This window comes from Crotalus tigris, unplaced genomic scaffold, assembly GCF_016545835.1.
Source record: "Crotalus tigris isolate CLP2741 ecotype Arizona unplaced genomic scaffold, ASM1654583v1 scf7180000021948.665609621:419813, whole genome shotgun sequence".
NCBI lineage: Eukaryota > Metazoa > Chordata > Lepidosauria > Squamata > Viperidae > Crotalus > Crotalus tigris.
Window position 1 is genome coordinate 40,462 of NW_024098774.1, and position 27,136 is coordinate 67,597.

Genomic DNA, 27,136 nt, shown 5'->3' on the forward strand with positions numbered 1-27,136 from the left:
TGGGGTTTTGGCAAATTGTTTTTACTTAAAAGATTAATTTCATGGGGAGCCTGGAATCTGGCACAGGATGGTGTACATGGTGGGGAGGGGGAGGAAGAGGAGGAGGAAGAGGGAGAGAGAGAGAAAATGGCTTCCATCGCAATCTTCCCTGGCAACAACAAAAAAAAAACGCCAATGTCAAATTCGACGTCGCATCTGTTTGCTGTTGAGGCAAGCAAAGCTTCCGAGGGGTGGGTGGAGGGTGGGCAGGTGGGCTACTGGGCATGTCCAGAGTGCCTGCTGACCTAGGTTGTGTCCCGGAAGAGGCAATTGCCGTAAGGAGGCATCTTGAGGACAGCTAGATGCCACCAGGCAAGTTGAGCAGATCACCGGTGATGCCGACGGAGAGTTTTAAGCTTGGCCGGCCTCGGTCGGGGACGATGGGCTGCGGGGTCACTGCCCTCCCCTCCTACTTGCAGTGTTCATTGGCTGAACAGCCCCCCCCCAACTTCACCCCAAAAGAGAGCTCACAGCAATCTCAGGACTGGTAAGAGGCAGGCCAACCCCGAAGGGGGGGGGGCTTGTGCTGCTCCTGCCCCTCCATATTGGCAACTGTAGCTGTGCCCAATTCAGGAGTGTGTGTGGGTGGGGTGGTGGTCTTCTGACTCTTCCCCCCCCCCTTTTTCAGGCCAGGCTCCAGGCCCTCTTCTGCTCCTGGCAGTCCTCCCCAGTCCGAAGCCAAAGTGGGATGCGGGGGAGGGGGGGAAGGAAGATACAGCCGAACCAAAGGAGCTGGAGTGATGTGTGTGTGTGTGTGTGTTTTTAATTTAGCTAAATTAAAAGTCACACCGATTAAAAAAAAAAAAGATCAAAAAAGTGTGACACACACGAGAGTATATTCTTCTATACAGGTATGTCACGGAGAGACATTTAAAAAAAAAATAAAACCTTTTAATATTTCTCAGCCCTACAGGTGTGTTAAAAGGCAAATCCTAAAGTTAGTAGCTAGTGTTTGCTTAAAGTGTGCAAGGAAAATAATGTACAACAGAATGCCGGGTTTTGGGGGGGGGGGCAGCTGGTAGTAACTTGACCGAGCTGAAGGCCAACTGCTCCCGGGGATCCCGCGGGTGCCCCACAGGGACCCCCTTCCCTGCAGTGGCACGGAAGGGACCCCCGACCCCGAGCCAGCTCCCTCTGGGGCCCCCGGGGGCCCCGCGTGGCTCCTCGGAGGCCGCGTCTCTTGCCGAGGGGCCTGCAGAAACCGCGGTGCCCACTCGCCACGGGCTTGGCAAGGACTGGCACCGCCCATGACCAACGTCTCCAGTGGCGACAGCAGCAGCAGCAGAAGAGCCGGGACTCCCCGTGGCAAGTCAAACACCTACGACGGTTGCGGTTTGACATGTAAACGAGAAAAATAATAACAATAATAATAATAATAATAATGTGGCAAGCCCAATAAAAAAAAACTGGCAAACGTAGTGTCAGGAGCAGAGACCCCCCGCCCCTGGTCTCTGGGAGGAGGCTTAGGGGCGACTTATGGCATCGTTCACAAGACCTCCGGCGTCTGGGCGCGGTTGGCTGCAGGCCGGAACGGTTCGGAAAGAGAGCAGGGGCATCGGCCGGGGCCGTGGCTCCGGCACGGTGTTCTGAGGCTGAACTGCGGTGAGATGTCACAGTATTAAGCCCTAAAAAGGCTCTCATGCCCCCCCTCCCCACTTCGCCCCCTCCTGTGTGCATGCACACACGCTCACTCGCACGCCCCTCGGCCCCTGGGGCCGACCCGCAGAGAGGGTTCGAGCAGGTGCGTTTGACTAGTGCAGTTCTGTCCAAGCCGTCGCGGGTGCGCCCGGAAATTCTCACGGCTGCGCATCGTAGTGCAACGGAGAGCGCGCAGACGGCCGCGGGCCTGGGGGTGGGTGCGCGACCCCAGCCTCTTCTGGCGGGCAAGGTCCCGGGGAGGCACTTCCCCTGGGCCCCTCCCTACAAGGAAGCACCCCCAGAGGTGTGGAGGGGCAGCTGAACCGATACGGGCGCAAGGGAGCTGGGACTCCAGACACCCCGGACAAAGGAAAAGGGGGAATCCTCTCACCTTCCTCCTGGAGAAGCGGGGACCCCCCTCTCCCCATAGAGCTGGGGGGGGAAAGGTGGGGAGTATCCACACACCCCTCCCCGCCTGCACGTAGCTTCCTTAAAGCCGGTGCGGGTCAGGTGAGAGAGCCACACTACGGCCAAATACTATGACATCCCAAATAGCAAGCGCGGAAGGCAACGCTCGCCGCGCGAGACGGGCCCCCCCCCCGAGCCTGCGCTGCCCGGGGCCGGTTCCCGGGGAGGGGGGAAGAGGCCTTGTCAGCAGTTCCTGTGGGCGGGCAGATGGCCCCGGCAGGGCGGCCCACCCGTACGGGGGGCACCGAACGGAAGGTATTATGTGTAAGACATATGCGACCCATTGGATATTTGCGAGGTGACGCTGGCGCTGCGGCTCATGGCGGGCTCTGTCCGTCCCCCGGAAGGCGTCCGCCTCAGGGCCTGGGGGCTGTTACGGACCCCGAGCGAGCCACCCCGAGGCACGGCCTGCAGGGGCCCTGAGGGGTGGCCCCACGGCTGGGGTCCCCCTTGCATGGGGTGGCCCCAGGCCTGAGGCTGGCCTGCCATGGGGTGTCCCCAGGGAGGGCCCGGCCCGCCCGAAGGGTGGTGGGACCAGCTAGACGCTCCGGGGTAGCTGTGGCTGAAGGCCTCCGGGGAGAGGTTGGACAGCAGCATGTTGCTGAAGCCCAGGCGCATGCTCTCCGAGTCAAAGGCCTCGATTTCCCGCGCCTGGCGCTCCAGCAGGCCTCGGATCCGCTCCGTGCGCTCGTTCTGCAGAGCCAGCATCTCTTCCTCGATCTGGACAGGAAAGAAATCGGGAGAGAAGGGGGAGAGGGGGAGAAGCTGTTACCCCAAGAGGCCAGACCTGCTTTTGGGGAGGCCCAGAGCAGGGCTTTTCAACCTTTTCACCCTTTGGGCCCCGTTCGTTAAGAGGGGAGGACGTCCACTCCCAGAATTCCCCAGCCGGCTTGGGAATCGATGGGCATGTATATTGAAGCGTGATGGCTGGAGGGTTCTGGGAGTGGAAGTCGACCCCTCTTAAAGCAGGCTGGCTGGGGGACTCTGGGAATGAAAATCCACCTTTCTTAAAACATGCTGGCTGGGGGATTCTGGGAGTGGAAGTCCAACCTTCTTAAAGCACTCTGGCTGGAGAATTCTGGGAACTGAAATCCGCCATCTTATAAGATGCTTTCAGGATATGGCAACATCCGAGGACCACCCGTCGCCTAGCAAGGTGTCAAAAACTTGATGACCAAAAAAAGGAAAAAAGTGATAAAGCACAGGTAGTCCTCGACTTACAACAGTTCGCTTAGTGACTGTTCGAAGTTACAATGGCACTGAAAAAAGTGCCCCCCGAGCCACAGCCGAGCAAGACACCTGCCTGCCCGCCCGGCGGTGCTCTTCCTCCTATCCGAGGTTTCCATTGTTGTGAGCATTTCTGTTGGGGATTGGCAGCAAGGATGGGGTGGGGGGTGTTTGGTTTTTATTCCCCCCCCCCGTCTGCTGGGTGGTTGCAGCAGGTTTTGGTCCCTTCCCATGACCCTGGGACACTGTGACCGTCATAAATATGAATCAGTTGTCAAGCATCTGAGTGTAAATCACAAGACCCTGGAGAGGCTGCAACGTTCCAGCTGATTGGTGCTTCTTCAGAAGCGTCAGGATCAGTGCTGCTTTCCAGCTGATTGGTGATTCTTCTGGGCTCAGCAGAAGCACCAGGATCAGCGCTGAGCTCCAGCTGGAGCCTGGCACTGATCCTGGGGCTTCCGCTGAGCCCTGACAGCCCTGCAGCTCCAGCCGTCTCTCGCTCAGGCTTGTGCGGTGCTGCCCCCGGTTCAGCTCATTCCCCTTCCCCGCTACCACTTTCCTGGGATGGTCGCGTACCCCCTGCCAGGGGCCAATGGTTGCAAAGCCTTGACCTAGAGACCCCCCTGCTTTTCCCCTTGGCCAGGTGGGGCCCGTTCTACTGAACAAAGGATGCCTTCTCAGCCGGGAACCCTCCGTGCTGGGTGCTACAGGGCTACAGTTATAAAGAAACTAGAAGCAAAATGGGTGGAAATTGAACCAAAGGTTTCCACCATTTTGGCCACTAACTGTATTTCGGACAAGCTGCGGCATCCCCGGGTCGTGGGAATCACCGTTTGTGATCTCTCCAGCCGGCTTCCGAGAAGCGAGGTCCAGGGACAAGCTGGATTCGCTTAATGACGGCCCGATGCGTTTCACAACATCAGGGCTGAACCGGCGTGGCGAGAAAGGGTCGTAAAACCAGGCGGTCTCCCTTAACCGCCGCCTCGCTTAGCAACGGACCTTGTGCTCTCCATTGTGGCGGTGCGCGGAGGGCGAAAGGGGAATTGTTGGGAAACGGGGGCCACCACTGACCCGCAACCTCTCAGGGGGGTCTTCGCCGGAGGAGAATGCAGCCAGCCAGGCAGGAGGGGCAGAAGGCGGCTCCGGGCGCCTGCCCGCCGTACCTTTTGTTCCAGGAGGGCCCTACGCAGGGAGACCCTCTGCTCCAGTTCCCGCAGCTCCCGCTCGTGCTGCGCCTCGGCCTGCATCTTGATCTTGCTCTGGTAGGCGTTGAGCAGCTCCAGTTCCTGCTGCAGTTGCATCTTCAAGACCTGGCACTCCGCTTCCTGGGCTTCGTCCAGACGCAGCTGGAAGGCAAGGCGGGAGGGGTGGGCATGGCAGGCCGGCTCCAGGGAAGGATGCTCAGCCTTTGGGCCCCGTTCGTTAAGAGGGTAGGACGCCCACTCCCAGAATTCCCCAGCCGGCGTGGGAATCGATGGGCATGTATATTGAAGCGTGATGGCTGGAGGGTTCTGGGAGTGGAAGCCCGCCCCTCTTAAAGCAGGCTGGCTGGGGGACTCTGGGAATGAAAATCCACCTTTCTTAAAACATGCTGGCTGGGGGATTCTGGGAGTGGAAGTCCAACCTTCTTAAAGCAGGCTGGCTGGGGGATTCTGGGAACTGAAACCCGCCATCTTATAAGATGCTGGCTAGGGGATTCTGGGAGGTGACGTCCGCCTCTCTTAAAGCAGGCTGGTTGGGGAATTCTGGGAATGGAAGCCCACCCCTCTTAAAGGATGCTGTGGGGAATTCTGGGAGTGGAAGCCCACCCCTCTTAAAGCATGGCTGACTGGGGAATTCTGGGAATGGAAGCCCACTTCTCTTAAAGCATGCTGGCTGGGGGATTCTGGGAGTGGAAGCCCACCCCTCTTAAAGCATGCTGGCTGGGGGATTCTGGGAGTGGAAGCCCACCTCTCTTAAAGCAGGCTGGCTGGGGGATTCTGGAAGCCCACCCCTCTTAAAGCAGGCTGGCTGGGGGATTCTGGGATGGAAGCCCACCCCTCTTAAAGCAGGCTGGCTGGGGGATTCTGGGAGTGGAACTCCTCCCCTCTTAAAGCAGGCTGGCTGGGGGATTCTGGGAGTGGAAGCCCACCCCTCTTAAAGCAGGCTGGCTGGGGGATTCTGGGAGTGGAAGTCCACCTATTTCAAAGGGGCCAATGTTGGGAAAGACTCGAGCGCTGCTCATGAAGAAGCCATGGCAGGCAGGCAGGCAGCTGCTCACCGCTTGCGTGGACAGCATCTCGTTGATGCTGTGGTCATATTGCTCGGCCAGAATGGCCAGCTTGCGGGTCTGCTCCTCCTTCAGCCGCTTCAGGACGGCCTTGTGCTCGCTCTTCGGCGTGGTCTCCAGCAGGTGGTTGCGCAGGGCCTTGTACTGGCGGGTCTGGATCTTGCAGGTGTCCTGGAACTGCTTCTTGATCTGGAGCTCCTTCGACTGGGAGGAAAAGGGGACAAAAGAGGCAGGTAGGCAGGAAGCCCAAAGCGGGATCTCTGCCCCATCTGTTTTCCAGCAGAATGGGAACCTCCAGCAGAGGGAAGAGCAGAGTGGATCCTGCGTGCCTGCCTTGGCCGATGATGGGTTTAACCGAAGACATTTGAGGTGCCAGGCCCAGCTGAGTGTGCAGCGGATGAAGAAGGCAGTTGACAGAGTCAGCCTATTTGCCCCCAACAATCTGGGTCCTCATTTTACCCACCTTGGAAGGACGGAAGGCTGAGTCAACCGTGAGCCGGTCAGGATCGAACTTCCCGGCAGTGGGCAGAATCAGCTTGCAATACTTGCATTCTAACCACTGCACCACCACGGCTTCCTTCCTTCTCCTCCTCATTTCTCTTTCTTTCTTCTCGTTTTCCTTTTCCTTCCTTCCTTCCTTCCTTCCTTCCTTCCTTCCTTCCTTCCTTCCTTCCTTCCTTCCTCCCTCCCTCCATTCACAAGCAACAGCACTTAGACTTATATACCGCTTCACAGTGCTCTACAGCCCTCTCTAAGCGGTTTATAGAGTCAGCTTATTTGCCCCCAACAATCTGGGTCCTCATTTTACCAACCTTGGAAGAATGGAAGGCTGAGTCAACCGTGAGCCAGTCAGGATTGAACTGCTGGCAGTGGGCAGAGTCAGCCTGCAATAAGGCACTCTAACCACTGCACCACCATGGCTTCCTTCCTTCTCCTCCTTGTTTCCCTTACTTCTCATCTTCCTTCCTTCCTTCCTTCCTTCCTTCCTTCCTTCCTTCCTTCCTTCCTTCCTTCCTTCCTTCCTTCCTTCCTTCCTTCCTTCCTTCCTTTCTTCCTTCCCTCCTTCCCAAGCAGTAGCAAACTTATAAACAGCTTCATGATCCTTTACAGCCCCCTCTGAGCGGTGTACAGAGTCAGCCTATTTGCCTCCAACAATCTGGGTCCTCATTTTTCCGACCTCGGAAGGACGGAAGGCTGAGTCAACCTGGAGCCGGTCAGGATCGAACTACTGGCAGTGGGCAGAGTCAGGCTGCAATAAGGCACTCTAGCCACTGTGCCACCATGGCTTCCTTCCTTCTCATTTCCCTTAGTTCTCATCTTCCTTCCTTCCTTCCTTCCTTCCTTCCTTCCTTCCTTCCTTCCTTCCTTCCTTCCTTCCTTCCTTCCTTCCTTCCTTCCTTCCTTCCTTCCTCCCTCCCTCCCTCCCTCCCTCCCTCCCTCCCTCTCTCCACAAGCAATAGCACTTAGACTTATATACCGCTTCACAGTGCTTTACAGCCCCCTCTGAGCGGTGTACAGAGTCAGCCTATTTGCCCCCAACAATCTGGGTCCTCATTTTACTGACCTCGGAAGGACGGAAGGCTGAGTCAACCTCGAGCTGGTCAGGTACGAACTGCTGAAATGCCGTCAGCCCAAGCAGCCTGCCGTACTGCATTCTACCCACTGGGCCATCCAGTCCGTGACCCACCCCACTCCCCCCCCCCCGGGGAAAAAGGTACCTTCAAACTCTTGGGCTGTTGCCGGACCTCCATGACGTGCTTCCGCCTCAGCTCCCTCTCCCGGCGCTTGTTGTACTCCAGCTGGTTGGTCAGCTCAGTCTGGTGCTGCAGCCGGATGAGTTCGCAGCGCATCTTCTGGATGGTGCCCAGATGCCGGAACTCCAGCTCCTGCATGGACTCGTGCTGGCGCAGCAACATGGCATGCTCCAGGTCCTTCTGGGTCTGCCTCTTGTTCAGCTCCTGGGTTCGAGAGAGGGGCGCTTAGGGAGGGGGCTGCTCGGCCCCGGAGAGGGGCAGGGAGGGGGGAGGGAGGAGAGGAGGCCAAGACTAGGAATCTGCCTGGCGGGCTGAGACAGGAGCTGGGACACAGGGGGGTCAACACAGGCCCCATCCCAATGGCAGTGAATACAAGAGGGGCCGGCATTTGCCCACCCACCTCCCGCACAGGTAGGCCACTGAGAGGATGCTTTGCTTGCGACTGTCAGCAGATGCCTAAGGTCTGACGGTGGGAGGGGGGGTCCCTGGTGCTCTCTGAGCTGGGGGGTTTTCTCGCAGACATTTCGTGACCCAACTAGGTAATCTCATCAGTGCTAGAAGGGAGTGTGGGGTTTGCAGGGAGGAGGAGGAGGAGGAGGAGGACTGTGGGGTCCCTGGTGCTCTCTGAGCTGGGGGGGGGGGTTTTCTCGCAGATATTTCGTGACCCAACTAGGTGACATCTTCAGGGCTGGAAGTGGAGTGGATTTGCTCTCTGCGTATACAGGAGGAGGAGGAGAAAGGGAGGGGGAGGAGGAAGGGGAAGAGGAGGGTTAGGAGGGAGAGGGGGAGGGGAAGGAGGAGGAAGAGGGGGAGGGGAAGGGAGGAGGAGGACTGTGGGGTCCTGGGTCCTCTCTGAGCTGGGTGGTTTCCTTGCAGACATTTCATGACCCAACTAGGGAACATCATCAGTGCTAGGAGGGAGGAGGAGGAGGAGGAGGAGGAGGAGGAAAGATGTAGAAGAAGAAGGAGGAGGAGGAGGAGGAGGACGACGATGACGACGACTGTGAGGTCCTGGGTGCTCTCTGAGCTGGGCGGTTTCCTTGCAGACATTTCATGACCCCACTAGGGAACATCAACAGTGCTAGAAGGGAGAAGGAAGAGGAGGAAGAGGAAGAGGAGGAGAGAAAGAGAAGGAGAAAAAGAAAGAGAAGAAAGAAGGAGAAAGGGAACTGTGGGGTCCGTGGTGCTCTCTGAGCTGGGCGGTTTCCTTGCAGACATTTCATGACCCCACTAGGGAACATCAACAGTGCTAGAAGGGAGAAGGAAGAGGAGGAAGAGGAAGAGGAGGAGAGAAAGAGAAGGAGAAAAAGAAAGAGAAGAAAGAAGGAGAAAGGGAACTGTGGGGTCCGTGGTGCTCTCTGAGCTGGGCGGTTTCCTTGCAGACATTTCATGACCCCACTAGGGAACATCAACAGTGCTAGAAGGGAGGGGGAGGAGGAGGAGAAGGGGAGGGGGAGGAGGAGGGGAAGGGGGAGGATGGGGAGGGGGAGAAAGGAGGAGTAGGGGGAGGGGAGGACAAAGGGAGGAGGGGAAAGGAGGGAGGGATGGAGGGAGTGAAAGGGAAGGAAGGAAGGAAGGAAGGAAGGAAGGAAGGAAGGAAGGAAGGAAGGAAGGAAGGGGGAGGGAGGGAGGGAGGAGGGAAGGAAGAAACGAAGGAAGGAAAGAATTGAGGAGCCTGGTCCATCCAGTCACTAAGTAGATTTTAGGGAGGTTGGTCGTAACTTTGAATGGGTGCTGAGCGGCCAGTCCTTAAGTCAAGGACCTATTCTCTCTTACAAAACCCAAGGTCTAAGTAACCAGGACCGCCAGGGGAGCTAAGAACCCCTCTGCATGGATCCATGGCTCCCCAGGACCTCGTCTCCTCCCGGGGGCCCCAGACGCACCTCCCGGGCAAGATCCTGCTCCAAATTATGGCGGGCCAGCAGCATCCTTCTCTTGAAGCGCCGGCACTCCAGCTCCAGGTATTGCCTCTGTCGCCGTAGCAGGTTGGCCTCTTCCTCTGCCTGGAAGTGCTGGATGTTCTCCTTCTGCTTGGACAGCCACTCCTGCTTCTCTTTCTTGGGGGTGCTCTGGTTCTCGTTCAGTTCCTGGAAGCAAGAAGGGGACCCTCGTCGCAGGGAAAACCAAAATGGCCACGGCCGGGTCCAGGGGGCCGAAAGGAAGTGTCGGGGGCGAAACGTTGGCAGCTACGGGCCTCCGCCACTCAACTTGCCTTTAGATTAAGGGTGGGGGGGAGGCGTTCCTTTCGAGGGGGGCTAGATGGAGAAACGAAACGTCTGCGATTCAGCTGAAGACCCGAAGAGAGCCTGAAAGCTTTTCAAGGACACCAGAACAGGTGTGGGATCTGAAGCGGACGGTTCCCATAACAAAGTGAACGTCGTGCTGGTCAGAGTATATAGCTATCTTAGGAATTAAGGACTGTCCCCTTAAGGGATAGCCTTCTGGGTAATGTAGTTTAAGTTATCTGGTCATAATAATAGTAATAATAATAATAAAGTTGGAAGGGACCTTGGGGGTCATCTAGTCCAACCCCTGCTCAGGCAGGAAACCCTAGACCATTTCAGACAAATGGCTGTCCAGTCTCTTCTTAAAAACTTCCAGTGTTGGAGCATTCACCGCTTCTAGTGGCAAGGAGTTCCACTGGTTAATTGTTCTCACTGTCAGGAAATTCCTCCTTAGTTCTAGGTTGTTTCTCTCCTTGATTAGTTTCCACCCATTGTTTCTTGTCCTGCCTTCAGGAGCTTTCGAAAATAGCTTGACTCCCTCTTCTTTGGGGCAATCCCTGAGATATTGGAATACTGCTATCATGTCCCCCCTCGTCCTTCTCTTCATTAAACTAGACATACCCAATTCCAGCAACAGTTCTTCGTATGTTTTAGCCTCCAGTCCCCTGATCCTCTTTGTTGCTCTTCTCTGTACTCTTTCTAGAATCTCAACATCTTTTTTACATCGTGGTGACCAAAACTGGATGCCGTATTCCACGTGTGGCCTTACCAAGGCCTTGTAAAGTGGTATTAATACTTCACGTGATCTTGATTCTATCCCTCTGTCAATGCAGCCTAGCACTGTGTTGGCCTTTTTGGCAGCTGCAGCACACGGCTGGCTCCTATTTAAGTGATTGTCTACTAGGACTCCGAGGTTCCTCTCACAGTTACTACTATTGAGCAAGGTACCCCCTATACTATACCTGTGCATTTGGTTTTTCTTGCCTAAATGTAGAATCCATTGATATACAGGCATTTGTTTCTCTAATACATTCCATCATCTTTTTTTTCCAATTTACTATGGTAGAGTATCATTTATTTAGTCCCCATTCTTCCACCCTTTTTTCCCCCATTTACATGTACTTGTGCATTTGGTTTTTCTTGCCTAAATGTAAATCATATCTGCGTTCGGACTGGCCACTGGGAGGGACTTTTGATTAGGTACCGGGATTTCCTGACTACGTGCCAGGCAGCGAGGTCTTTATGAATGCCAGCCGCTAGAGCTGTTTGCTTCGTTAGCATGGAAGTAACTATTTTTTTTTTAACCTACGTGTTGGGGTACAGATTACGCAAACGATGTCAGAAGAATCCCTATAGTAAGTCTATGAACCGGGACTGAAACCTCAGAGTGAGTTTTGCTTCGACATAACCCCTGTAGTGTATTCAATAAACTGGATGGTTTTCGGAGACGGAATGAACCTGGAGTTTGATTTTGGATTCCCGAGACAGATGTTGACGGAAAGAATCTCTCGCTTACCCTTTGCGAGGAACTGTTAAATACGGGTAATAAGCAATAAAGGGCTCAGCTTGGAAGGATCATGTGGTGTGGGGGGCCCTGACAATGAACAAATAAATCAATCCTTTCCGCCCCATCCCCACCCCTTACCTCTTTGAGCTGCTCTTTGCGGAGTTTGTATTCTCTCTTCTGGGATTCCAAAAAGCTGTTGAGTTCTTTCTTCTGCTGCGTCTGGATGTGCTGCTGAAACTTCTTCTCTTCGTTAGCCATCACTTTGGCCTGCCCCGCAGTGGGAGAGGAGAGAAAGAGGCTGAATCTTTCTGCACCAACAACAGACCCACCTCCCTAAAGGCAGACCAGGACTATAACCCAACCCCGACCCGCAGCACCCACTGCTCATAGGATCCTAAAGCCGGAAGAGATCTTGGAGGTCATCTAGTCTAACCCCCTGCTGAAGCAGGAAACCCTATACCATTTCAGACAAATGGCTGTCCAGTCTCTTCTTAAAAACCTCCAGTGTTGGAGCATTCACAGCTTCTGGAGGCAGGCTGTTCCACTGATTAATGCAGTGGTTCTCAACCTTTTTAATGCCGTGAACCCCAACCGGTCGTAAGTTGAGGACTACTCAACCGGTCGTAAGTCGAGGTCTACTCAACTGGTGCAGCACCGTTTGCAGAATGGGACTTTTGGCAGGCTCAGCAGGGCAGAGACAGCCTGGACCATTCCTATTGGCTTTGGAAAGCCAATAGAATTAGACTCTATTCAAGAGAGCCTATTCTATTGGCTTCAAAAGCCAATAGAATAAAAGGGAGTAGCACAGCTAAGGAAAAGGGGAAAAAAATGGTGGACTGCGTTGTTTGGCGACCCCCCATGAAATGGTCGTTCGACCCCAAATGGGGTCCCGACCCACAGGTTGAGAACCACTGGGTTAATTGTTCTGACTGTCAAGAAGTTTCTCCTTAGTTCTAGGTTGCTTCTCTCCTTGCTTAGTGTCTTTTTTTTTTTTTAAACAAATTTTATTGGTTTCTTAATTCTTAAGACAAAGTGCTCAAGACACACCGTGGTGCTGGGGTAATCAAAGATCCAAAAATAAAACATATATAAATAACTCAATCAATACATCAAATATTCCCTCTCTATTTCCCTCAAATAGCTTAATCTATATTTAAGATAATCCATTTCTAACTTAAATTTCTATTAATCCTAAAGCTGTTTTAGAGCTTTATGAAGTTACAATACCATAATCAAATTTAACTTTAAATAAACACATTATCAATTCAGGTATCCCTTTTCCAGGTATACTCTAATTCCTTAATTTTATCATAAGTCTTGTTTATTTCTTCTTCCGCTAATATCTCCTAATTAAAATAAAATATTGATCTATCCTATACATATCTAATCCATCTATCCATCCATCCATCAATCTCTTTAAGCTGACAGAGTAATATCAAACCTTAAACTATTTCAGCCCATTAGACGAGATTAAAAATTTCATCCAATTAATTATCATAGCTAATAACATCCATATTAACAAGCAAACACATCATCCTTGATTAGTTTCCATCCTTTGCTTCCAGTCCTGCCTTCAGGAGCTTTGGAGAATAGCTTGACTCCCTCTTCTTTGGGGCAGCCCCTCAAAGGCAGGACAAGAAGCAACGGATGGAAACTAATGAAAGAGAGAAGCAAGCTAGCAGCCCCATTCGTGCGTGAGGCATGTGCTGGCGCCGTGCGCATGCACGAATGGCCGCGCACCTCTGTGGCAGCGGCTAGCAGCCCCGTTCACACGTGTGTGGACAGCCATGCCACTTGTCTGGTGCTAGTGGCCCATTTGCACATGCGCAAAAGGGCCGCACACACACCCGGGGCTAGTGGCTCTGTTCGTGTCCCTCCGCATGTGCCAACAGGGCCGTGGCCGGTAGCATGAGTGGGGGGAATGCGCACCCATGTGTGTGCGCACTGGCCAGCCATTTCCACGGCCCGCTGGCCAAGAACCTGCGGCCGGGTTCCGATCCGCAGCTTGTAGGTTGGGGGCCCCTGACCTAGTTGGGTAATGAAACATCTGCAGGAAAACAAGCAAATTCAGAGAACAGCAAAACCCCTTCATTTCAATTCTGAGCTGAAAATATTCTCCTTTATTGACACTTAGTTCCCTCTGGATTTAGCCTCCAGGCCCCTCTGTTGCTCTTCTCTGCACTCTTTCTAAGCGTCTTTTTTGCATTGTGGTGACCAGAACGGGCACGCTGACTTCATGGTCACCACGATGTAAAAAAGATGTTGAGACTCTGGAAAGAGTGCAGAGAAGAGCAACAAAGAGGATCAGGGGACTGGAGGTTAAAACATATAAGGAACGGTTGCTGGAATTGGGGATGTCTACTTTAATGAAGAGAAGGACGAGGGGGGGACATGATAGCAGTGTTCCAATCTCTCAGGGGCTGCCCCAAAGAAGAGGGAGTCAAGCTATTCTCCAAAGCGCCTGAAGGCAGGACAAAGAGCAACGGATGGAAACTCATCAAGGAGAGAAGCAACCTAGAACTAAGAAGAAATTTCCTGATAGTGAGAACAATTATCCAGTGGAACAGTCTGCCACTAGAAGTTGTGGGTGCACCAACACTGGAAGTTTTTAAGAAGAGACTGGAGAGCCGTTTGTCTGAAATGGTCTAGGGTTTCCTGCCTGAGCAGGGGGTTGGAGTAGATGACCTCCAAGGTCCCTTCCAACTTTATTATTATTTTTATTGTTTTTACTATTTTTACTACTACTATTATTATTATTATTGATCATCGCACAGTCAGCCAGATGTTCAGACTGGATTTGGAGTTTTTGTCTACCTATCGAGTCCTTACCCAGGACCTGGGATAGGCAGATGTGGATGTTTGATGGCATTACAGGTATCGTCGCAGGATGGAAGCAGTTCCTAATAAGGCCGCCTTTTGCAATTGACTAATAGTGAATTTGTCAATGCCGATGAGGGTGTCCAAGTGGTGCTCCAGTTGTTTTGGGATTGCACCCAAGGAGCCTATTACTATTACTATTATTATTATTATTATTATTATTAACACCTCTACAGAATCGGCCCTCACCTCTTTCTCCATGGCTGCCTGGTGCTTCTTGACGAGCTTCTCCATCTCCGCCGCAAAGTTGTTGCGTTGCGTTTCGAGATCCTTGTCCAGCCGCAGGCGGTGGTCGTCCATCTCGGTTTTCAGCTTGTTCTCCAGGGCCATCAGCTGCTTCTGGTGCTGCCGCCGCATGCGTTTATAGCCGGACATCTGCTCCCGCAGCTCGGAGTCCTGCTCGTGCTCCTGCATCTGGCGGGTCACCTGCCGAGGACCCAGAAGCCCCAGGGGCCGTTTTTAGGACGGGGAAAGACACACACCCCCCCCAAGTCCCCAAAAGCCTCGGCACAAAACCCAGGCCAGCCAAGGAAATGGACCCGGTGGGTACTGGGCCGTGCCAAAGTAAGGAAAAATGCAGGTGGTCCCCAACTCACCACCACGGTGGAGCTCAAAGTTTCCACTGCTGTGCAAGACACTTGTCAAGTGCACGTTTAAGACTTGTAGACTTCAACTCCCAGAATCCCCCAGCCGGCCATGCTGGGGGTTGAAATTCTGGGACCTGAAGTCCACATGTCTTAAAGTGGCCAAGGATGGACAACCCATGGTATAAATAATAAAGACAGGAGGTAGGTAGGTAGGTAGATAGATATAGATGATAGATAGATATAGATGATAGATATAGATAGATAAATAGAAATAGAGATCAAGAGATGATAGAAATAGAGAGATATAGAGAAATAGATAATAGATAGAGAGATATAGATAATAGAAATAGAGAAAGAGATAGATATCTATCTCTATCTGAGATATAGAGATAATAGAGAGATAGAAATAGACAGATATAGAGAATAGAAAGATAGAGATAGGTAGGTAGGTAGGTAGACAGACAGACAGACAGACAGAGGTAGGTAGGTAGGTAGGTAGACATTGAGAGATAGTGATAGATAAATAGATAGATAGATAGATAGATAGATAGATATAGACAGACATTGAGAGATAAAGTGATAGATAGACAGACAGACAGACAGAGACAGCAGACATTGAGAGATAGATAGATGGATAGATGGATGGATAGATAGATATTGGAGACAAACATGATAGATTTTAGATAGACAGAGACAGACTTTAAGAGATAGTGATAAGATAGACAGAGGTAGGTAGGTAAGTAGACATTGAGAGAGTGATAGATAGATAGATAGATACAGACAGATAGACAGAGACATTGAGAGATAAAGTGATAGATAGATAGATAGACAGACAGACAGACAGAGACAGCAGACATTGAGAGATAGATAGATGGATAGATAGATAGATAATTGGAGACAAACATGATAGATTTTAGATAGGCAGACAGATATAAATGATAATTTCAGATAGATATACACAGATAATAGATAATGGATTTTAGATTTCAGATAGACAGACACACAGATAGTTACACAGAGAGAGACAGTGTGGCAGGCAGGCAGGCAGACAGACAAAGTCATTGCTGGAGAGATCCAACTGAGCCTGCTTCTCTGTTCTGTAGGGCAAATATTTTTCCACGGGTTTTTCAAAAGACAGGTGGACAGCAAGGGGGTTGTGTGAAGGGCACGCCAGTAGATAGTTGCTGTGGCCAAAAATAGAGGCCAAGGCCGCTCACCAGCGATGCTGTGCGTATGGTGGCAAAGTGCTCTCTGTTGCGGTAGTGGGATCTGTGGCGCGTCCCTTGGGGGGGAGACTGGGGCTCCGATCCTCGCAGCCGAGCGTCCGAATCCTCCCTGTAGTTTTCTTCCTCCTGGGAACCAGAGAAAAGAACAGAGAAGCTGAAGGCCCTTCGCACGACACTCGGGACGTTATCAAATGCAGGTTTCCAGCAAGAGAGAACTGGGGCCAATACAGTAGTGGCCAAAATTGTGGCAACCTTTTTGGGAAAAGTGTATTTTTGAGGTTGGATGACTAATAACACCGCTTTTTTTTGGAGTAGTACCATAAAATTATATAATAATAATAATGAGAAAGTTGGAAGGGATCTTGGAGGTCATCTAGTCCAACCCCCTGCTCAGGCAGGAAACCTTACACCATTTCGGACAAATGGCTGTCCAGTTTCTTCTTAAAAACTTCCAGTGTTGCAGCATTCACAACTTCTGGAAGCAGGTTGTTAATAATAATAATAATAATAATAATAATAATAATAATAGTTGGAAGGGACCGTGGAGGTCATCTAGTCCAACCCCCTACTCAGGCAGGAAACCCTACACCATTTTGGACAAATGGCTGTCCAGTTTCTTCTTAAAAACTTCCAGTGTTGGAGCATTCACAGCTTCTGGAGGCAGATTGTTCCACGGGTTAATTGTTCTACCTGTAAGGAAATTTCTCCTTATTTCTAGATTGCTTCTCTCTTTGGTTAGTTTCCATCTGTTGCTTCTTGTCCTGCCTTCAGGCGCTTTGGAAAATAGCTTGACTCCCTCTTCTTTGGGGCAGCCCCTGAGATATTGCAACACAGCTATCATGTCCCCCCTCGTCCTTCTCTTCGTTAAACTAGACATCCCCAATTCCAGCAACCGTTCCTTATATGTTCCTTATATATCAGTGGAAAGATAAATTAATCAAGAATGTAATGCAACAAAGTCTGTTCAATTATCTGTACTGTATCCTATGAAAGGTTATAGCCAAATAAGCAGAAAAAGGAAGCACAACTTGCTTAGGTTGATCTCAAGTAGCTTTCCTTCATCTGATGGTAGCCAATGAGCGTGAGTGTTTAGAGAGCCAATCACGGGTCACCTTGCTTTGGCCATGAGCCAATCAGATCACAGTAGGATCCAGTGATTGATGTCCTGTATTGAAGCTGAGAGGAGGACCTTTGTCAGTGTGTTATGTGATGGCTACCAAGTTGATTGGGGTTTTTTTTTGTGTTCTTTCATTGAGTGAGCTTGCAAAACATAATAAAATTAAAGTCGTGGTGCAAAGAGTTGACTGGTCGCCCAGAAAGCGATGCAAAATAGTATTATTAAGTGAACGATATATAATGCAGTTCCTTATATACTGTTCCATCATATAATGCCGCACGCATTAATAGAAACACACAAACATAGAAGTGTGCACAGCACACTACATATCTATAGATTAAAGATATAAGTGGAGTTAAAATAGTAATTTAAAAACTGCCTCAAAATCACGTTTCAAATATTTCTCCAATTTTAACCATCCCTTTCTAAGGAGAAAAAAAAATGAAATCCACAATTTTTCTGCAAATGTTCTTTCGCTGTGCATCAACAAAACTGAGGACTTGCAGCAGATGCCTCCTTGCACAACAGGGCAGTTATAAAGAAATGAGAAGAAAAATGGGTGGAAACTTAACCAACGGTGGCATTTCTCCTGTACACTTTTTCCCAAAAGGTTTCCACAATTTTGGCTACTACTGTATCTGCCTCTTTGCCGTCGTTCTCAAAAAACAACCTTTTTGGTCAGTAGCCCCCCAACGTTTTCGGCAGCAGGGACCGTTTTTGTGGAAGACAATTTCTCCACGGACTGGTGGGACGGGGGGAGGAGTACGCAGCCTAGTTCCCTTCGCATGCGCGCACTTCCGCTTCCCTGTCGCTCCTTCATCGTTGCGCCTCGGTTCCTAACAGGCCACAGACCGGTGTAGTGGTCAGTGGCCTGGGGTTGGGGACCCCTGTTTTAGCTGACTGCCTGAAATGTAGCTTTCCAGTTAGGGCATCGTTAAAAGGGAATATTGGTAGCTCAGCGCTGAAGTGAGGAGTCCTTGGTGCTCTCTGAGTGGGGTGGTTTTCTCGCAGACGTTGCATTAGCCAAAGTATGTAATGGCATCAGGGCGAGGAGGAGGAGGAGGAGGAGGAGGAGGAGGAGGTGGTGAAGAACTGAGCTTGGGGGTTTTCTTGCAGACGTTTCATGACCCGAACTAGGTAACATCATCAGGGCTAGCACCAGCACCAATGCCACTGATGGTGTTACCTAGTTGGGTCATGAAATGTCTGCAAGAAAGGAACTAAGCTCAGAGAGCACCAAGGACCCCACAGTCCTCCTCCTCCTCCTCCTCCTCCTCCTCCCTCAGCAAGAGCTCAGAGAGCAAGGACCCCACAGTTGTCTTTCTCCTCCTCCTCCTCCTCCTCCTCCTCCTCCTCCTCCCTCCTCCTCCTCCTCCTCCTCCTCCTCCTCCTCCTCCTCCTCCTCCTCCTCCCTTCTAGCCCTGATGACATTACATACTTTGGCTAATGCAACGTCTGCGAGAAAACCACCCCATTCAGAGACCACCAAGGACCCCTCACTTCAGCGCTGAGCTACTAATATTCCCCTTTAACGATGCCCTAACCGGGAGGTCAGCTAAAACAGGGACCACAAACTCCCTTCCTTCAAGTACTGATGACGTTACCTAGTTGGGTAATGAAACGTTTACAAGAAAACCACCCAGCTCAGAAAGCAACAAGGACCCCACAGTTGTCATCGTCCTCCTCCTCCTCCCCCACTCTCCACAGCCCCCCCTCCCTTCTAGAACTTATATGAAGTTCCCTAGTTGGGTCATGAAACGTCACTGGCTCCCGCTCCCTTGCCGTTTTTTTCCTGAAAGTCCCGAGGCTCCCACCCAGCACCCCGGCCCAATTACCGGCTTCAGGTGGATGACGGAGCTGTTGGACATCACCGTGTGGTCTCCTTCCATGATATCCAGCTCGCTCTTGTCGTCAGAGGCATCCGGAAGGCTGTTAACACTGCTGCTTTGGCTACTGGCGCTGATGGACATGCTGGGAATGGACTGGTTGCTCCCCACACTGTTCACGGTGCCTGTCCGGCCCATGCTGGGGTCTTGCTCCTGGAGAGAGAGAGGGGGGGGGAGACAAAGAGAGTTAGAGGGAGAGAGAGGGAGACAGAAGGAGGGAGAGAGAGAGAGGGAGTTAGAGGGAGAGAGAGGGGAGAGAGAGAGAGGGAGGGAGAGAGAGAGAGAAAAAGGGAGACAGAGAGAGGGAGAGAGGGGAAAGAGAGGGAGAGAGAAGGGGAGAAAGAGGGAGAGAAAGGGAGAGAGAGGGAGAGTTAGAGGGAGAGAGAGAGGGAGGGAGAGAGAGAAAAAGGGAGACAGAGAAAGGGAGAGGGGGAAGAGAGAAGGAGCGAGAGAAAGGGAGAGAGAGAAAGGGAAAGAGGGAGAGAGGGAAAGGGAGAGAGAGGAAGAGAGAGGGAGGGAGAGAAAGGGAGAGAGAGAGAGGGAGGGAGAGAGAGAGAAAAAGGGAGACAGAGAGGGAGAGAGAGGGGAAGAGAGGGAGAGAGAAAGGGAGAAAGAGGGAGAGAGAGAGGGAAAGAAAGGGAGAGAGGGGGAGAGAGAGAGTAAGGGAGAGTAAGGGAGAGAGGAAGAAAGAGGAATGGAGAGAGGAAGAGAGAGGGAGGGAGAGAGAGAGAAAAAGGGAGACAGAGAGAGGGAGAGGGGGAAGAGAGGAGAGAGAGAAAGGGAGAAAGAGGGAGAGAGAGAGGGAGAGAGGGGGAGAGAGAGGAAGGGAGAGAGGAAGAAAGAGGAAGGGAGGGAGAGGGAGAGAGAGAAAGGGAGAGGGAGAAAGAGTTAGAGGGAAAGAAAGGGAGGGGGAGAGGGAGAGAAGGAGAGAGTTAGAGGGAGAGGGAGAGAAAGAGAGAAAGGAGAGAGGGAGAGGGAGAGAGAAAGGGAGAGGGAAAGAGGGAGAGAAAGAGAGAGAGGAGAGAGAGAGAAAGGTTGAGAGCAGAGGCACCATATGAAAGGGGCAGTGTCATAATACAGGTAGTCCTTGACTTACAACAGTTTACTTAGTGACCGAAGTTCCAAGGGCACTGGAGAAAGTGATCTATGACCCTTTTCAACACTTATGACCGTTACAGCCTCCTCAGGGGGTCACGTGATCAGCATTCGGTCACGTGATCCCCTTTTGCGACCTTCTGACAAGCAAATTCAATGGGAAAGCCAGATTCGCTGAATGACCCTGTTGCTAACTGAACGGCTGCGGGGATCGACGTAACAACTGTGGCGAGAAGGGACGTAAAATGGGGCCAAACTCACTTAACTAATGTCTCGCTTAGTCACGGAAACTTTAGGCCGTTAAGTTGAGGACTACCTGTACATACAACAGGAGAAGTAACAAACCAGTCAATAGGAACGTCAGTTCGCCTGAGCCCGGTTGTGATCGATGGGACCCCTAGCGTGCCCTCCCTTCCCATCTGGGTGAGCCAGGAGGGGGGGCCAGATGTTGCCTGCTCCCCCCCTCTACCTCAGAAGCTTCTATAGCCCACCCTCTGATACAAGAGAATATGTACGGACTCACAGATGGAGTCCTGGGCGCCCTCTGAGCTGGGTGGCTTCCCTCGCAGACCTTTCATGACCCAAACTAGGTGACATCATCAGTGCTAGAGGGAGGAGGAGGAGGAGGAGGAGGAGGGGGATGACGACTGTGGGGTCCTTGGGGCTTTCTGACCTTGGTGGTTTTCTTGCTGATGGTTTCATAACCCAACTAGGTAAAGTCAACAGTGCTAGAAGTCTCAGAGAGAGTAAAAACCCATTTCCTTCTAGCACGGATGATGTTCCCTAGTTGGGTCATGAAATGTCTGCAAGGAAGCCACCCGACTCAGAGAACACCAAGGACCCCACAGTCCTCCTCCTCTTCTCCCCTTCTCTCCTTCCTTCCTTCCTTCCTTCCTTCCTTCCTTCCTTCCTTCCTTCCTTCCTTCCTTCCTTCCTCCTTCCCTTCCTTTTATTATTCCTCCTCCTCCTCCTCCCTTCTAGCCCTGATGATGTTCCCTAGTTGGGTCATGAAACATCTGCAAGAAAAGAGCCCAGCTCAGAGAGCATCAGGGACCCCACAGTTCTCCTCCTCTTCCTCCTACCCCCTCTTCCTCCTCCTCCTCCTCCTCTTCTCCACAAACTATGTAACTAAACATCTGCAAGAAAACCACCCAGCTCAGAGAACACCAAGGACCCAACTGTCCTCCTCCTCCTCCTCCTCCCTTCAAGCACTGATGTAACCTAGTTGGGTTACGAAATGTCTGCAAGAAAACCACCCAGCTCAGAGAACATCAAGCATCCTCCAGTCGTCCTCCTCCTCCTCTCTGCAAACCCCACACTCCCTTCTAGCACTGATGATGTTCCCTAGTTGGGTCATGAAACGTCTGCAAGAAAACCACCCAGCTCAGAGAGCACCAGAGACCCCACAGTCCTCCTCCTCTTCCTCCCCACAAACTAGATAATGCAAAAGTCTGCAACAGAACCAGCCAGCTCAGAGACACGCCCCCCAGGAGCCCCCAGTCCGCACCCCCTCCCCGCCCACCTCTTCCTCCTCTTGGGCTTCCACTGCTGGTCCGTTATGGGCCTCCTGGAAGAGCAGCTTCTTCATCTTGCGATACTGAAGGTTGTCCAGCTCCCTCACGGCATCCTTGGTTCTCTGGATGAGGTCTATTAAGACGGTTTCCGGGCGGTCTCGGAGAACAAAGACGTGCTGGGAGAGAAGGCAGAAGAAAAAGCGTCAGGTCCGCGGAAGATCTCCGTCCTCCAGATCAGGGTTGCCCCAAAGGGGCTTTTTTTTTCCCAGGAAGCAACTGGACTTCCTTGTTTTTCCTTGGAAGACGTTTCGCTTCTCATCCAAGAAGCTTCTTCAGCTCTGACTGGAGGGTGGGGGAATGGAAGGATTTATACTGCTTGCAGACAGCCGGTCATTTGCATCCTTTGAGAGAGTCGTTGAGCCCACTTGGAGGTTTGCCTGTGTCCTCAGGGTCATTTGCGTGATGCAAATGTGTGTGGGGGCTTCTTGGAACTGCTGAAAGAAGGCTCCCCACCCATTTGCACCCCTCAGGTGACCCCGAGGACACAGACAAACCTCCAAGTGGCCACAAGGACTCTCTAAAAGGATGCAAATGACCAGCTGCCTGCAAGGAGTATAAATCCTTCTGTTCTCCTTGAAGACGTTTCACTTCTCATCCAAGAAGCTTCTTCAGCTCTGATTGGATGGTGGGAAATGGAAGGATTTATACTCCTTGCAGACAGCTGGTCATTTGCCTCCTTTTAGAGAGTTGTTGAGGCCACCTGGAGGTTTACCTGTGTCCTCGGGGTCACCTGAGCGATGCAAATGGGTGTGGAGTTCCTTTCAGCTGTTCCAAGAAGGCTCTACAGCCATCTGTGCTTCTGAGGTGACCCTGAGGACATAGGCAAGCCTCCAGGTGGCCTCAAGGACTCTCTCAAAGGAGGCAAATGACCAGCTGCCTGCAAGGAGTATAAATCCTTACGTTCGCCTTGAAGACGTTTCACTTCTCATCCAAGAAGCCTCTTCGGCTCTGAATGGATGGTGGGGAATGGAAGGATTTATACTCCTTGCAGACAGCCGGTCATTTGCCTCCTTTTAGAGAGTCGTTGAGGCCACTTGGAGGTTTGTCTGTGTCCTTAAGGTCATCTGAGTGCTGCAAATGGGTGTGGAGCCTTCTTGGACCTGCTGAAAGGATTGTGTTCCACACCCATTTGTACCACTCAGGTGACCCTGAGAACACAGGTCAGCCTCCAAGTGGCCTCAATGACTCTCTAAAAGAAGGCAAATGACCAGCTCTCTGCAAGGAGTGTAAATCCTTCCAATCCCCTTGAAGACATTTCACTTCTCAACCCAGAAGCTTCCTCAGCTCTGTGGATGGTGGGGGAAATGGAAGGATTATACTCCTTGCAGACAGCCGGTCATTTGCCTTCTTTTAGAGAGTCGTTGAAGCCACTTGGAGGTTTGTCTGTGTCCTCAGGGTCACCAGAGTGGTGCAAATCAGTGTGGGGCCTTCTTGGAACTGCTGAAAGGATTGTGTTCCACACCCATTTGTACCACTCAGGTGACCCTGAGAACACAGGTCAGCCTCCAAGTGGCCTCAATGACTCTCTAAAAGAAGGCAAATGACCAGCTCTCTGCAAGGAGTGTAAATCCTTCCAATCCCCTTGAAGACATTTCACTTCTCAACCCAGAAGCTTCCTCAGCTCTGTGGATGGTGGGGGAAATGGAAGGATTATACTCCTTGCAGACAGCCGGTCATTTGCCTTCTTTTAGAGAGTCGTTGAAGCCACTTGGAGGTTTGTCTGTGTCCTCAGGGTCACCAGAGTGGTGCAAATCAGTGTGGGGCCTTCTTGGAACTGCTGAAAGGAATTCACACCCATTTGCATCGCTCAGGTGACCCCGAAGACACAGGTCAGCCTCCAAGTGGCCTCAACAACTCTAAAAGAAGGCAAATGACCAGCTGTTTGCAAGGAGGGACCCAGGGCAGAAAACATCGTGCAGCCAAGAAGGTTCCACACCCATTTGCACCACTCAGGTGACGTTGAGGACACAGATAAACCTCCAAGTGGCCTCGACGACTCTAAAATGAGGCAAACGACCAGTTCCCTGCAAGGAGTGTAAATCCTTCCGTTCCCCTTGAAGATGTTTCCCTTCTCAACCCAGAAGCTTCTTCAGCTCTGACTGGAGGGTGGGGGAATGGAAGGATTTATACTCCTGGCAGAGAGCTGGTCCTTTGCCTTCTTTTAAGAGAGAGTCCTTGAGGCCACCTGGAGGTTTGTCTGTGTCCTCGGGGGTCACCTGAGCGGTGCAAATGGGTGTGGAACACAATCCTTTCGACAGTCCCAACAAGCCCCCACACCCATTTGCTTGGCTGCAGGATGTTGTCTGCCCTGGGTCCCTCCTTGCAAACAGCTGGTCATTTGCTTTCTTTGAGAGCAGGGCCGCATCAGCATTGCAGTTGCCCTTGGGGGGCCGGGTGGGCGTAGCCTACTGGGTGGACGTGGAGGGAGTGGGTGTGACCTACTGGGTGGGCGTGGCCAGCTCTACATCGTTCGCGTCAAAGGTGCCTGTGGGGGCCTGGGCAGGAGTGGGACAGATCTGAGGGTCTCTGGCAGAAGGCGGTGGGACCGGGGCAAGCACCAAGGCATGGTCCACTGGAGGAGCCTCACTGTTCCTCTCAGGCCATATGGGGGGGGAGGGCCTGGATGGTGGTGTGGGCTGCCCGGAGCCCCGAGCAGCAGCAGTCAAATGCACCGCCTGGCCCTCGAGCACCCGCGGCACCAAGCCCAGCCCCACTTCCCCAAGGGGGTGCCCAGCTGCACTTACCTCCCCCTCAAGGCTGCTGCTGCTGTGCTTGCTCTCCTTAGCCAGGTTGCTCATGATGGGTACCAGGGCAAAGTCAGAGGGAGACTGAATGCGTTTCAGCATAGTTGGCCACCACAAAATTGTACATTGGCTCCCGGCTGGTCTGGGCCAGGGCCAAGGCAGCGGGGGCCGTTCCCTCACTGTTTCCAGGATGGCTTTGCAGGCCACATGACACCACTTCGCGGGCCGCATCCAGCCCCCGGGCCTTGGGTTTGACATGTCTGTTTTAGAGCAGTGGTTCTCCACCTGTGGGTCGGGACCCCATTTGGGGTCGAACAACCATTTCACGGGGGTCGCCAAACAACGCAGTCCGCCATTTTCTTTTCTCCTTTTCCTTAGCTGCACTCCTCCCTTTTATTCTCTTGGCTTTTGAAAGCCAATAGAATAGACTGTCTTGAATAGAGTCTAATTCTATTGGCTTTCAAAAGCCAATAGGAATTGTCCAGGCTGTCTCTGCCCTGCTGAGCCGGCCAAAAGTCCCATTCTACAAACGGTGCTGCACCAGTTGAGGAGTCCTCGACTTACGACCGGTTGAGTAGTCCTCGACTTACGACCGGTTGGGGGGGGGGTCGCGGCATTAAAAAGGTTGAGAACCACTGTTTTAGAGGGTCGTTGAGGCCATTTGGAGGTTGACCTGTGTCCTCAACAACCCTGCAAACGGCGAAGGTCCAGCGGTCTGCAAGGCGTCAGAGCTGAAGAAGCTTCTGGGCTGAGAAGCGAAACGTCTTCAGAGGAAGTCCAGTTGCCTCCTGGAAAAAGCTCCTTTGGGAAAGCCGCCAGCGTTAGCCATCTTTCCCAAGACCACCACAGGGAAATAAGTCCCAGGGAATCTGGAACCCTGACAAAAGGATGCATCCAGGGTGCATCTAGGGTCAGGAGACCCACAGGAAACAGGAAGAGCTGTCGTGGGGATCCCGAGGTTCCAGAGGTGGGCTAGGGCTTGGCAGAGAACGGGGGGGGGGAGAGGCCTAAAAACCAGAAGGAAAGAGATACCCCTCCCCCCAACTATCTGCTTCAAAGGGGATGGAGCAACGCCGGACCCACCTTCAGGAGCTCCTGGGATGTCGGCCTGTCGTGGGGGATTTTCTGCAGGCAAGAATCTACAAAGTTTCGGAAATAATCAGACCTGCAAAGGGAGCGGGGTGGTGGGGAGGGGAAACGTGGGTTTAAGTCAGGCTTTGGACCCCAACTTTATTTCTCTCCAGAGATTTTGATCCTGCTTGGTCGCTGAGCGTCATGGAGACGAGAGAGCAGGAGGGATGGGGGAGGTGTGGGAGAAGGAAGGACAGGGCTCAGAAGACAGGAGGGCCATGATAGACAGAGAGAGAGAGAGAGAGAGAGAGAGAGAGAGAGAGAGAGAGAGAGATGGATAGATAGATAGATAGAGATAGATAGATAGATAGATAGATAGATAGATAGATAGATAGATAGATAGATATAAATAAGGACAGACAGACAAACAGATAGATAGATAGAGAGAGAGAGAGAGAGAGAGAGAGAGAGAGAGAGAGAGGTAGATAGATAGATAGATTGATAGATAGATATAGATAGACAGATAGACAGACAGATATGGATGGATGGATGGATAGATGGATGGATGGATAGATAGATAGATATAAATAAGGATAGACAGACAGACAGACAGATATATATAAATAAGGATAGACAGATAGATAGATATGTATGGATAGAGATAGATAGAGATAGATAGATAGATAGATAGATAGATAGAGATAAGGATAGACAGACAGACAGACAGATAGATATGGATGGATAGATAGAGATAGATAGATAAGATAGATTGATAGATATAGATATGGATAGACAGACAGACAGATAGATATGGATAGCTAGATTAGATAGAGAGATAGATATAGGATGGATGATGAATGAAAATGGATGGGTGAGTGATGGGGACAGATGAGGATAGACAGACAGACAGATAGATAGGGAACATAGACAGCATAGATTAGAGTGGCGATAAATGATAGATGATAGATGGGATAGATAAATAGGAATAGATAGATGATAGATAGTAGGCTAGATGGTGGCTGGCTGGGATAGATAGATGGAGGAGTATATACAGAGTAGATGACAGATTGATCGACCAGCTATAAATAATGATGATGTTATATGGGACAGAGAGATGAAGATGATATAGACAGAGATAGGAACATATATAGACAGGTATATGTGTGCTGGGATGAGATGAGAGGAGAGAGAGAGATAGAGAGCGTAATTTAGGTAGATAGGTAGGTAGGTAGGTAGGTTAGGGAAGATGATAGACAATAAGCAGCCAATCTGAGGGGGCTGTCCACAATGTGCCCAGAGCTCAATCCCCAACCTCTTCCATCCCCTCCCCCCCCAGAGACCCTCTCAGACTCACCACTCGCTGGATGGAGGAGGGGGATCATTCTGCCGCTATGTGATATAGGCACTCATGGCATTCATGTTAAACAACGGAGGCGCCGTTCCGCTGTGCGAAAGAGGAAAAGGGGGGGCTTTAGTACCTGCCTTCGGACGCCTCCTCTTCACCCCCATTGCCCCCCATCCGGTCCCGAGACCCAGGGGGGCAGGGGGGAATGAGAAAGAGCCACAAACAAAAGCATCTCCCACTATGACTTTGCCCAGCCATGAAACTGCCCCTCTTAAAATAGGCTGGTGTGCTAAAACAGCCGGTGGGCCATGGTTGTTTTAGAGTAGGGGTTCCCAACCCTTTGGTTCCACGGACGTGTAGCTTTGGGGGCGAGGGGGAGGAGGAGGTTTTTGGCGTGGGTGGACCTCATCCCGCGCGGGCGGAACGAAAGCTTGTGCCCTCGCCTCTCGGCTCGGCAGCGTTTACAATCCGCCATTAGATCGGTCCA

At 51.8% G+C, this 27,136-nt stretch overlaps 1 protein-coding gene across 1 annotated transcript; it reads right to left on the reverse strand.

Moving 5' to 3' along the window:
* Positions 1-26,705, reverse strand: TAOK1 (TAO kinase 1). Its single transcript, XM_039319025.1, has 12 exons — positions 26,659-26,705; positions 25,317-25,398; positions 21,438-21,605; positions 18,770-18,973; positions 15,809-15,943; positions 14,194-14,430; positions 11,266-11,394; positions 9,279-9,482; positions 7,360-7,599; positions 5,633-5,845; positions 4,536-4,718; positions 1-2,865 (listed from the first exon to the last, which is right to left on the reverse strand). Exons 3-12 carry the CDS (start codon positions 21,501-21,503, stop codon positions 2,404-2,406), a joined length of 2,073 nt encoding a protein of 690 aa, XP_039174959.1. The 5' UTR covers positions 21,504-21,605; positions 25,317-25,398; positions 26,659-26,705; the 3' UTR covers positions 1-2,403.
* Between the last annotated feature and the right edge of the window lie 431 nt (positions 26,706-27,136).